This window comes from Antechinus flavipes, chromosome 4 (assembly GCF_016432865.1).
Source record: "Antechinus flavipes isolate AdamAnt ecotype Samford, QLD, Australia chromosome 4, AdamAnt_v2, whole genome shotgun sequence".
Taxonomy (NCBI): domain Eukaryota; kingdom Metazoa; phylum Chordata; class Mammalia; order Dasyuromorphia; family Dasyuridae; genus Antechinus; species Antechinus flavipes.
In genome coordinates, this window is record NC_067401.1 from 160,303,794 (window position 1) to 160,317,216 (window position 13,423).

General features: G+C 33.6%; 1 protein-coding gene and 1 non-coding gene across 2 annotated transcripts in view; both read left to right on the forward strand.

Moving 5' to 3' along the window:
* PRKCA (protein kinase C alpha) overlaps positions 1-9,812 on the forward strand; it is a 481,956-nt gene extending 472,144 nt beyond the window's left edge. Inside the window, exon 17 of the mRNA XM_051995254.1 lies at positions 8,042-9,812. Coding sequence (XP_051851214.1) covers positions 8,042-8,206 — 165 coding nt within the window. The 3' untranslated portion in view covers positions 8,207-9,812. The remainder of the gene's footprint in view (positions 1-8,041) is intronic.
* LOC127563571 (U6 spliceosomal RNA) lies at positions 4,560-4,661 on the forward strand. The gene has a single exon (XR_007954020.1). It is a non-coding gene; the product is annotated as a U6 spliceosomal RNA (small nuclear RNA).
* Positions 9,813-13,423: the final 3,611 nt, after the last annotated feature.

Genomic DNA, 13,423 nt, shown 5'->3' on the forward strand with positions numbered 1-13,423 from the left:
AAGGGTAACTCACTCAACAAAATGAACGGATGAAAAAGTGAATGAATAAATTGAGCATGCACTTAACTGAAATGCTTTCAGATATTGGTGACAAATATAGTAGAACTTAAGTAAAATTCAACATATGTCATCCAAGAGAAATTTAAACATTAAGGACTGAATAAAGTCAAATTGTTTGCTTTTTATATATGAAAATATTTTTATTTTTATGATAAAGATGTATTATTATTTCTTATTGTAAGGTTGTCATTTTTATTTGGGTGTCTTGAAATAAAGGCTTGGGTTGGACTGAGTATGATGAGGTGATTCTAAAAAAACTATGTAGGGAAAGATAAAAAGGAGCAATTATCTCATATAAATGAGGCAAAAAAGGACAAATTGATATGAAAGAAGTTGATAGAGGGAGAGTAGGTAGTACTGAAACCTTACTCTCATCAGGAATGGTTTAGATAAACAACAACATAGATACATACATACACAAATACATATAGATATAAATATTATATATTACATACATACATCACATACATATAGATATATTACATATATAAATGTACATATATATGTATGTATGTATGTATATACATAATATATATATATAAATCTTCTAAATTCAGAAATAAATAAGATGGATTAGAGGGAAGAGGTAAAAAGAAGGATTGTTAGAGAGGTGAGTACGGTAAGAAATAGGAGGACAAGATAGTGGGTAGAAATAAGGCAGAGGAGTAAGAAGGGATAGGAATAGGATGAAAAAGATAGCAAGGATAACTAGGAAAGAAGAAAATATACAACATTATATAATTTTAAAAATAGCTTAAAATGTGAATGGAATGAATTTGCCCATAAAATGGAAACTGATAGCAGATTTAAAATTTGAATTCAACAGTATGTTGTTTTCAGAAAATGCTAGAAAAAAAAAGAGAGATACAAGAATAAAGATCAGAAATAGAATTTATTTTATAAAAATCAGGGATAATAATAATGATTTCAGATAAAGTTAAAGCAAAAACAGATTTAATCAATAGATAAAAATGGGGAAATTACACTGTGTGTCAGCCATATTATTTAATATTGTAAACCATTTAAAATAACTAGATAGTATAAGATACCTGAGAACACTTTTGCCAAAACAGATACAGGAACTATATGAATATGAGCATAAAAACTTTTTATACAAATAAAATTAGACCTAAATAATTGAAGTTATATTTATTATTCATGAGTATATAAAGCCAATAAAATTTTAAATAAAAATTATTTATGATTACTATTCATGTTTACTACTTATAGTAGTGAAAGGGTCTCCTAGAAGCATTCAGAAGTATTTTTAACTTAATATAAAAAAATTACTCCAAAAAATATCCTGTAATTGAGAGACTTCTAAGTTGCTGCAAGCCAATTTGCTTCTATGAACAACCTTTCTTGCAAAATATACAAAAGGTTTTTTTTAGGTGGAATCATAAAGAACACATAACAAAAAACAATTTTGATTCTTATGCCATTGTGAAAGTATGGTGAAAAAATTGTTTGCCTTTTTTTCTCAGTTGGATTTTCCATTCCATTTGAAACACTTAAAAGTATTTCACAATGTACTTCAAAGAGAAAATGTGTTTCTTTTTGGCTTTCCTATACTTTGAAGAAGTTGAAATTGTCTTAGTTAAGAATGTGCTCTTTTAAATATTTAGACATATAGTTGGGAAGTAACTAATTTTGAGGAAGAGAATTTTTAGTAGGCTTTTGACTGATAAAATTGACAAAGAATGTTAGGTCTTCAGTTTGTAGAAAGTGGGAACTACTTGCATAAAAGTGATAATTGTGGCATGGAAGTAGATAGAATGACAAAAAAGAAAGACAAAGAGAGACAGAGAAATAAAGACAGAGACGGGGAGGAGAGAAGGGAGGAGGAAAAGGAAGAAAGACAAGAAGAGAAAGAGAAAAGGAAGGAAGGAAGAGGAGGAAGAGAAAGAAGTCTAGAAGACCTTTTGTTCTTTTGATTATAGATGATAATAGTGACATAGGCTGGTGATTCAGTGGTTAAGATGATAGACATGGAGTCCCCAAACCTGACTTTAAATTCTGCCTCTAGCTATATCATCCTGGACAAACCAATTGATTTCTATTTACCTCATTTTTCTCATCTGAAAAATGGAAATAATAATAGCACTTACCTCCTAGGATTGTTGTGAAAATAAAATGAAATATTTGTAAAGCATTTTGCAAACCTTAAAGCGTTATGTAAATGCTAGTGATGATAATGATGATGTTTGTGGTGATAATAATGGTGGTAGTAGTGGCAATAGTGGTATGAATTCTGAAGATTGGATAGGATTTATAGAGACAACACTGACTGGATGTCCTGAAATGTCAAATTGAGCCTAGATTCTATTTAGAGGTCATCTATGCTTGTATAACAATGATAATGATAAAAATTTATATTTACACACAAGTTTGCAATTCACAAAGCACTTTTCCTCATAACTCTGAGGCATCTAGTACAAGTATTATAATCGCCATTTTCAGAAAATAGTAATGATAGCTCATTTATATAGAGCATTTTTAAAAGTATTTTCTTTTCAATAGCATTGTGAAATAATTACTACAAGTATTCCATCCCAATTTTTTTACAGGTGAGAAAATTTAGGCTTAAAGAGATTAAGCAACTTGTCCACAGTCTCATACTTTGTAACTGTTGGAGCTAATCCTGGTATAATGCCATGGTACAATATCACATTCAAGTGGTTTTCCAATCTACTGAAGCCATTCCTTACAAATTTGTATATTTGTCTACAATATTGGGAAGTGATTTTTTAAATAATAAATATAAAGATGTAGCATTTATGTTGCAGTACAAAGCTGTCCAGGAAGACTTGGGTTCAAATCCTACCTCTGATATATATACTGATTGATTATATGACAACTGAGCAAGTTACTTATCTAGGTAGCTCTTTCAGACTACAAGTTGCCAAGTACCAATTTACACTAATAAAGAGACTGTCCTCACCCACGAGTTCCCTATGTTAGTAAAATCAGAGCTTCAGTTTCTAATCCTATTTTTGCTATACCAGAATTCCCAAGTATTGACAGTCATATAAATGCCCATGAATTGCCAAGTCCAATTCATTGCAAGACTCTTTCTCATCATGCTACTACACAAGTCCATCTAGGCAAAAGAATCTACTATTCCCCAAATCTGTTAAAGTACAAAGAAGTAAGAAGTTTAAAGTATAAAGAAACAACTTGTGATTTTATTTCACATTATCAGGTTTAACTAATCAATAAGTATTTATTGAGCTTCTACTGTGTGCTGAGTACTATGCCAAGCACTGAAAAAACAAAGATAAAAATCATCCTTACCCTCAAGAGGCTCACACTCTTTTATAGTAGGTGAGAAATCTAATTGTTTGCCCACAAATGTACATGTGGCTTTCAGACCTACATAAATTGAGCTTTCAGAAGATGTAGCCTTAAGCCCTGTATTCACAGGAAAACTTATGAATAAACTTTTCTGCAGAATACAGAATGTCCATTTGCTGAAATAGTTCATCAGTGTTTCATGTTGGCAAAGCAATGGAAGAAAACTGTTATGATGTTATTATTGTTGCTCTTATTTTAAAACATTTCCATTTCCAAGTATGTGTCCCATAGGCAGAATTTTTAATAACAGATGACTTTCATTTAGTGTTTTTTAAGTTTGTGAGGCAGTTTATACACATTGTTCCACTTGAGCCACTTAACAACCCTAGTAGGCATTATAAGTATTATTACTCCAGGTTTATAGATGAGGAAATGGAGGTTGTGAGACATTGACCATAGTCTCACAGTTAGTAAATGTCCAAACAGAATTAGGACCCAGCACTTCTTGACTTAAAATCCATTACAGTATCCGTGCAGAGATTTTTGTAAGTGGTGATTGTGCCAGTCCAGTTCAGTTCTTAATCTCTACAATTGATAGATAACCCTTCTCCAAATATTCTACTGTGTCCATTCTTGTTCCCCAGAAATTCTGTACCAAAGTGCACTGGCTTCATTGGGCTTCAAAGTCTTCGGTGAGCACATTTTCAGAGCCATGGATGAACAAATCAGCAAACTAACTTCTCCCTTTTTAACACTTGTTTTGTGTTTTTGCTTGTGGTGGTAATGAAACAACAGAGTGCTGTTGACACAATTTTCCCTGAGAATGCTGATCTTTTGAGATGGGAGTTAAAGGAGGATAGAACTACCCATCAGTGCCCCAAAGATTCTGCTTAGTAGTTCAGAAGTGTTGATATTCCATCCCAGAAAATCAAAGCCATATGTATACTAGTTTGAACTAGGGGGCAGTCAGATAAACTGAAGTGAATGAAGGTAGCTTCGTGTGTGTCCTTGAGCTTTCCATAGTGAACTCTCCACAGAACTAGCATCAATAGTGCAATACCAATGCATTCACCTAGTGTAATACTTCAAATGCTAGTTGGCCAAAAAACAGACAGACAAGCAGGCTAAAGCAAGTTCCTAATATGTGAAGTAAATGAAAATGTGCATTTAAAAGTAGATCATCCTTTTGTAAATACTGCCTGAGTGCTTGCTTAGACAACGCATCTACTAAAATTGGAATGATACAGAGATTAGCATGTGCCCTGTGCAAGGGTGACACACAAATTCTTGAAGCGTAAACATTGCCACAGACAAATATATCAAGCTATGTCAAATAAAACGAAAGCCTGTTCTTTGCCTTTTATAGTTCTTGTTTATAGTCGATTTGAAATAAATTTTTCCTCTTTATTTTCTCAATGCCCTTCTGTTTTTTTTTTCCCCCTGTGATTATTTTTCTTTATTTCAACCTGCTCTTATTCATCCTGTATTCCCATTCAATTGACAGGGAAGATATGTCTCCAAATATGAAATGTTAGTTGTAATATGGAAACATGTATTGCCTCTTTCCAGTGACTTGTGAAATATAGACTATATCAGGTCCATCCCACAGAATGGAAGGAAAGCTATTGTCTGCAGGCCACAGACACTATCACCAATCTCTCCAACAAGACTTTGGGTTTAACATTGAATAGGTACTAGAGGTGAAATCCTGCTGAAATACACTGGATTTAGTTCAATTTAATTTTAAAAATTTATTCAGTTTGTTAACCAATTTATGTCATATCAATGACCCCATTTTGGTTTGTCAGATTAGACATTACTAATTCTTGTTTGGTCTGTTTCATTAACAGTTTTATCAAATAGATTGGAACCTTCACAAGAACCATTCCCAGACTAAGGAATTGCAAGGGAAATACATTCTTTTATTATCATTATTGTTATTATTATTAGTCTAGGCCTTAGATTTCATCTTCTAAGAAGACTCTCAGTATAGAATCTCCCTCTTTTTATACAGATCAGCAATTCCTCTGTAACTTAGAATTTTAGAATTGTTGTTTGGAGTATCAAGAGGCTATATGACTTGCCTGTGGGTTAATAGGAAGTATGTGTCAAAGGGAAGAGTTCCAATCCACATCAATCCATCTATATGGCCAACATTCTATCTACAATGTAAACATCAGAAAATATTCCATTCACAAGATAAATGTTTCATTCACACATGGAGCAACATTGTGACAATGACACCCATCCTTTGACTACAGAGAGAAACTTGGTAAAAAGTAAACAAAAAATACAATAAAATAAAATATAGAAGGTCAAGATAGCTTTGCTTAACTCAGAGTAGGCTTACACCCTACGGCCCAGTTTGTTTTAGATCTCTGTTCCATTTTTCTGTTCAAAGCAAGTTGGCAGACAACATTTGCATCATGCATGACAACAGAAATAGTGCTTACACATTTGTGGATGAGGAGATGTGTATAGGCAGTTAGAATGTGTATATAATCTAGGAAATCTTTGCTTGGGCTTTCATTTGCTACCTCGATTTAAAGGAGTGCCAGCTGTTTCTTTTCATGTGTGTGCTGATGGACTGCCTGAGCTCTGACATAGCTGCCTCAGAAGCTTGAGCTAGCTAGCTTCCATGGACAGCTAATAAGGTTGCACGTGAAATAACTCTTGTAATAAGATTTCTGTGTATATCCTGAAGAATAGAGGTAAGAAATCCAGGGTCCACAATGGTTTTATTTATAACTCTTCAATATCTGTATCTTTCCTTATCCTCTCAGCTCAGATCTATATTAGTCCTATGGCATGTACTTAGACCACAAATGATGGTCGCAGTCTAACTTGGACTAGAAGGATAGAAGAAAGAGGGAGAAAAGGAGAGAAATTTGATCATATTACTAATAAAAATACAAAAGTCATGATCATATAGACACAGGAAAAGTCTTTTACAAAATCCAAAAAAAATTATGAAGTACAACAAAAAAAAATATTAGGATTACTTCTGTATGTAGAGGGATTTGCCTTGACAAGGACACATAGTAGTTGTTTAATAAATGTGTTAAACTGACAAAAAAAAGTGGGAGAGACCATTGAAACATTTTTTAAATACATAGAAGACAACAAAAGGAAATATTTATAAGGAAGCGTACAAACTCGAATGTGGCTTTCTGTTGTATTTATTATAATACATACTTTTATAAGTAAGGAATGACCTTAAAAGTCACCCAAGTTCAGAATTAAGCTTTGATTCAATATTGTTAAATCTTTTTAACTAAACCCCAGGCTATTCAAAAGTCAGTTTTTGTAGAATTACCTTTCAGAGTGTTTGCTTTTTAAATTTTGTTTGGGTAGTTAAGTTACAACATGGCTATGTTGTGAGCAGAAAATGTTTTGTAAATGCAATATCCAAGAAGAAAATATGATGCTATGAAATTTTGTCATGGATTAAAAATCTAGAAACCTGAGAGTAAGAGATGATTCCAGACAATTGGGATAGAACTTCCTTCTCTTTGGGAACAAGCATTAAAAATACTTTCCCAAAATATCCTCCAGGGATGCAGCTGCTCCCCACCACAGTATTCATTTGGCTTTACCATCTTTGAGTCTGAATTGGAGGTCTCTTCATTTCCCAAAGAACTATAAATGTTTGAGGTGACTTACTCATGGAGGGAAATGTGAATGTCAGAAACCAGCTATGTTTGATCTTTGCTTTGAAGTCTGTTAAAATTTTTAGAGGAAAATCACAATAGAAATACATCCTATTAGAATAAAATCTGTATCATCCTGCAAGACAGAACAGATATTAAGTATATATGGTTAGATTACCTTTTCTTGATTAATAGAATAAGTTTTCCTAATTCATCAAAACTTATTTAATTCATATTACATCAAGGTAGTCTTTAGCCCAAACAGCAAAGTAAATGAACCAGTGATAGAAAGGATGGTGATTTAAGCAAATCAGTGAGGCACGTCTATTTTTTTAGACAAAACTAAACAAAACTCAGCAAGAACAGTAAATAACTCTTGAACAATCCTATCAATGTTTCTGGTTAATTGTTAAACTAAAAGTTTCACCTAGGCCAGATCAGAAATGCAAATTCCTAAAAATCAACCAGTTGACCAAGTATCTGATAATTCACCTTTAACTTTATTAACTTATTGTTACTAAGAATTTAGAATAGTCTGCACAAAGTAAAACAGATACTCAATTAACAGGACTTAGAGCGGCTCATCTCAACATAGGACATTTGTTTTCTCTTCCAACCTACAACAATATTCTCAAGGAAGTAATAACTAATCTTCACTACCCTCAGAGGTAGTGTATTAGAGCCTGTGTGAGGCACTGGTAATATCGAAAAGGGTTACTTTATTATTATTGCTTATCTCCCACAGGACATCTCTCCTTGATGTTTCTATTATGTTATCTTTGGAAGCTTCTAAAGATAAAATATTTTATGTAATAAAAATGAATATGTATGTGTGTGTGTGTGTGTGTGTGTTTTATTTCCTTTTGATTGTGTAGGACTTTAAATACCAGCAATCCTGCTTTTCTTCCCAAATCCTTCCTATTTAATGAGTCCTGGCTTTCAAAGGCCATATTCTCTAATCTCAAATGCTCCCCCTCAAAGAGATTTCTTATGTTTATATTCTCCACTGACCTCTCTCTTTCTCTCTTTTTTCACAGTGTGGCAAAGGAGCAGAAAACTTTGACAAATTCTTTACCCGAGGACAGCCAGTGTTAACACCACCTGATCAACTGGTCATTGCTAACATAGACCAAGCCGATTTTGAAGGGTTCTCTTATGTCAACCCACAGTTTGTGCACCCCATCTTACAGAGTGCGGTATGAAATTGACCAACAGGAACAAAAAAAACAATTCCCTGGTCCCACCCACAGTGTTCCTTAATTCCTAACATTTTAAGGTCTCAGTTTTGTTGCTTATTCCAGTTGGAGACCTGAAAATTATAGGGTTAGAAGTCTAAATGTGATCAACCATTCAGGATCTCACTTTCAACCAAGAAACATTGTCTTAGTGAAAGTTGATATAGTACTGAGTTTAGCCTTTTAGGAGCTGGTTGTCTGTCACTCTTACAAAGAAATCAAATTCTTAACCCATTTTGGTACGTTTTGATATATTTTCTTTAACTTTCACCTGTCAATTTTCATCAGTAGAATTCCTCATTATAGAGTTCAGGTTAGAATCCTCTCATTATCTGATAGGCTGAGGAATTGAACAGTCTTTGGAATGGAAGCATGGAAAGCACCTAAAGTAAGCACTGTGTTAGGGAAGGGGGTGTCTCAGTGAACCAGGTATTACCATGGTCTTTACTAGTTAATTTTTAAAAATTGCTAGAAAAGACCAAGGAAGAACTGGAGCATGCAGATGATGACACAGTTGCAAGCTAAACATTCCCAAACATAGGCTGTTCATAACCTAATCACAGCCTATCAGTTCTCAGTTTTTAAAAGACCAAAAAGAAAGAAAAGAAAAATCAGGCAAATATGTCATGAATCCATCATATCATGTCTGGCTGGTTTGATAACTAGTGTTAAATTGCATTTCTATTAAGAGGCCAAATATTTTAAGGACAATGCTAAGGTAGCATATAAAATCATTTCAAATCAAAAGTAACAATTCCATATTTATGTTCATGTTAATCTCTGAGAGATTATTCTGAGATCCAGGGTGCCATTGTTAATTATGCCACTATTCAAGAGCATTGTTAGCCAATCTCACAAAACACAATATTTTGCTACTGACTTTATTAACTTAGTAAGAAACTGAGCTGTAACCCTTTTCCCCTTTTGTACTTATTTATTTGATAGGTTGCAGTGTTGTTTATGAAAGTACTATGTACAATAACTTAATGAAGTATTGAACTAGAGACTCCATCCCTAAAGTTGGGAAACTTTATCCTTTTGAGTTTACTTAGAGAAAAAACAAAAAAGACTTCATTTCCATTTCCGTTTCCCGTTGAATGACTCACCTGGAAATGTAGAATCAGTTAGCCTGGATTAAAATCAGTTCCCCAAACATTTAATTTCTAGAAGGAATTTACTATGTTTTGCATCTGCATCATGCAATAAAATTTGCATGTTTATAATAAATCTTAATCTATACTGTTTATATAATCTTATGCAGTATAAAGAGAGTATTATAATAATTTTATAAGGCACACTTTGTGTTATATTTGTGAAGGTTCTCATTTCCTAGCAACTTCCCCCTTGTTTAGATTCTAGTTTCATGTTCTGCTGCCATGATTCTTTTTTCCCTTGAAGCATCTCCTATTGACTGTCACTGGTATCAAGTATATTCACTTTTTAACATAGATCAACTATCCAAAATGAATGACTATTTTTCATGATTTAGTTCAGCTTGTGTTATATCTATCTGCTCCTACTTATAAAATGCATACACATACATAAAACAACAGATTTTATTTTTGAGATGACACACTTATCTTCTTAATGCAATTTTCTCCTTGTTGGCTCATGCACAGTATTTCCTGTTAAAGTTAATGAGAAATGATCATTTCCAATACCATAATTTATGCCGACTCAGACTTTCTTTCAGCACCTTGGTCCTTGTTTGTATGAGTGATTTGTGGGGAAAAGAAAGACAGAAAGGTTTCCTTCTCAAGAGGCATGGGAATACCAGAAGCATGTTATCTGTGCTGCTATTTGTGAAACAAGCTGCTGTGTATTTTCTCAGCATGTAATATGCTGTCATGAGAAGAATATTTGCCATATGAGATTTAACATTGCATCAATCCTAACAGCAAAAAAGTCTCCCAATTGTGCCAAAAATACTCCATTCCAGAATGCAGGTTTCATCATGGCTGCTGGTAGAAGAGCATGAATGTTGTAGTATATCATCCAAAGGCAAGGTAGTCAAAGGACTTTTTAAATGTCTGCTGACTCAAAAATATGAGCTAGAACTATTCATTGGCTCTTGTAGAGATTGTTAGATTTTCCTCTGTTTTTAAAAGTATATCTCCCAGCCAAACCTCTTTATGCTTATACTACACACACACACACACACACACACACACACACACACACACACACACATAGTACAGCGCACACACAATTTTTAAAGAATTTAGGCTAACTTCTGGCCTGCTTAGAACTCTCTGTGATGTTCTTATATGCTTGGGCTCTACAAGGGGTGAAAAGAAAATCAGGAAGAGGGGAAAGCAGAACCCCAGAAAGTGTGGTTCTATGGCAATCAGCCACAGTTTCAGGCATTTGTCCCATCAAGGCTTCAGAATTCAAAAGGGACTATAGAGGATTCATACTAGGGTTCTGAGAGTCTGAGAGTCTATGTACTGTCAAGTTACAGCTCTTCACAGAGTTGGCTTAATTTAGTCTTGTTTGAAGTGTTAGATTTCAGGGTCTATATCTAGAGTAAAAACTGATTAAAGAGCAAAGATCAAAGAAGTAGCTAAGGATGAGACAAGTTCTTAGAACCATTAATGGTTCTCAAATCATATCATACAGACAGTTCCTAATTAAATACCATTCTTTTCAGAAAACAAGTCTAGAAACATGTTTGGAAAAGGGTCTTTTGATTCCCATACAGATTTTCACATAGATTTTCTTGGAAATAAAGAGTTTAGATCCAAAAAGATTACAAGCTAAAGGTGAATCCCTTTGCTCAGAATAAGGGGATTTTAGGCATAGCAAATTTGTTGAAAATAGTTTTTAAAGACAATGGTACAGAAGCCAATTGGAACAAGGTTGTTGGATGAAGGTTGATATTAAAGAACTTTTGCTGTATTGAAATCTTATAGGCTGAGGGCAGATGTTAGAACATGTCCTGCAATGGCTCTTTGAGAGAGTAACTTCTAAAAATAAAGAATTCTATAGGCAGTTGTTAAGAGATCTCTGACCTACAATATTATATGAATACCAATATAAAATTATATGAAAGAATTATTTAAAATAATTTAGAATCAGAACATTTCAATTGAGCAAATGCTCATGAAATAGGATTCTTTGGAAGATGAATTTAATTCAGGAAACATTAAGTCCTTACTATGTGCCAGACATATGCAAGACAAAAATAAGATGGCTTCTGTTCTCAAAGAGTTCACAGTCAAAACTCCCTTGAAAGAAATAACTACCCTATACCAATGATTGGTGCAATAGTAACTTGTAGAGCCCAGAAACTTATGATTGGGAGCATTATATCCACTTGGTGGGCTCTGACTCATTTTTCTCTCAGGAAGCAAATGCCTTAGGAAAATTTAAAAGCTATTTGAGTTAGTATTTTTTCTCCTAGACAATATCAAATTGCTGTAGACCTTAAGAGTTTTAATTCTGGTTTCCTGGCATTTTTTCTCCTGACTTCTCTTCACAGAAGTTAATAAGTATTTGGACTGAGAAAAATTACACAATTGAGTCCTAGATATTAGTGCCAGGTTAAAATCAAATAAGAAAATGAGAATGGATACAAAAAATAATAAAAGTGATATAAGTAACCCATTAATAATAACATGCTTTTTTCTTAGTGCATGCAAAAAAATAAAAGTGGTATAAGTAAATCATTAAAAATGAAATACTTTTTTCTTAGTGCCTTTATTCTTCAATCTCTATAAAATAATGCAAAATCTAACAAAACCTTTTTGATGGACTTACTATTTAAATTAGTCATTTACAATAACATCACATCAGTCTTCAAGGAAACTATTCAAAGAATAGGAGAGACAGTGATCAAATTCAATTAGACTGCAAGAGTATTTATTGAGTTCCAGCCATATACTTCTCACTGGCAGCAAAAAGGGATTCTGGAACCATCTCAGTAGAAGAAGAGTCCTCCGCGTAAAAAGTGATGGGACAAAAAGAGGATAGGACAGAATGAAAATGAGATATACATACTCTTGCAGACTCTGGAAGTTCAATGACCAAAGACATTAGTGGAGGTAGGATGGTCATTGCTGAAGAGGAGAAATTTGAACTGGATCCTAAAGCATTAGAATATTTATTATATGGCATTTTAAGGAAGAAATTCCAGTTGTTTTAAATAAACATTAGTTGATCTTTATCAGTGCAAATGTGAAATTCTAATAGTGTCCCCAAAAAGTACTTTGAAAGATTTTTTTCTCCTTAAGAAGGGAAAATTTCTCACATGCTATAAATCATGTCTCCATCATTCCTCTCCCCCAACTTTCTAATTTTAAACCATAAATATTTCTCTCTGTGAACTAGGATAACAATTTCAATACATATAGACCAGACATCAGTGGAACCCTTCCCATTTTTGTCCCTCTTGGATGTGACTGGCTACAGAGAGCCCTAGAGTTAAACCTCGGTGGGAAAAACCTAACTTCACCTAACTAGTCATGCAAATCTCATTTTAATCTGCCTTAGAAATCAACACACACACACACACACACACACACACACACACACACACATACACACACACACATTGGGACAAAATGGGACATTTTTGTGCTTTTTTCCTTTGTTGTTACCAAAATAAAAGGTATAATTATATGGTTTTTTCTTTATACTCTCAGGAAGGCAAATAATTTCTCTCATCTGGCAGTATTTAATCTTATATATGTTCTGTGAACAAATCACTCATATATTGGATAATTTTCTCATTGCTGATATCATGGTGATATCTAAAATGCTAGTTTCCTTAGCTAAGGCATCTCAAAGTCACAGAAATGGAAGTGAAGTCCTGGGCATTGAAAGGACATAAAGCGACTTCTGAGCATAGTATAACAGAAGTATGGAAGTCATCTGGTAATAGTGATAAGGACAGAAAGAGGAAAGGAATTAAAGGAAAAGTTGACAGGATTTGGTTATTAGTGGCTGTACACTAATTTGCCAATGAATTACCAGAAACAGTTAAAGACCATATATATAAACTGATACATTTCTTCAGAACTGGTCATAACCAATTGTTAGACTTCTCTTTGCCTTTCTGGTGACTTTGGGGGAGAAAAAGAAAACTTGGACCTGTGACATAACACTTAAAAGGAGAAAACTAATGAGATCATATGTGGATGAAAATAATTTTAAACAAATTATTGAGTATGGTTTGTGAAATTC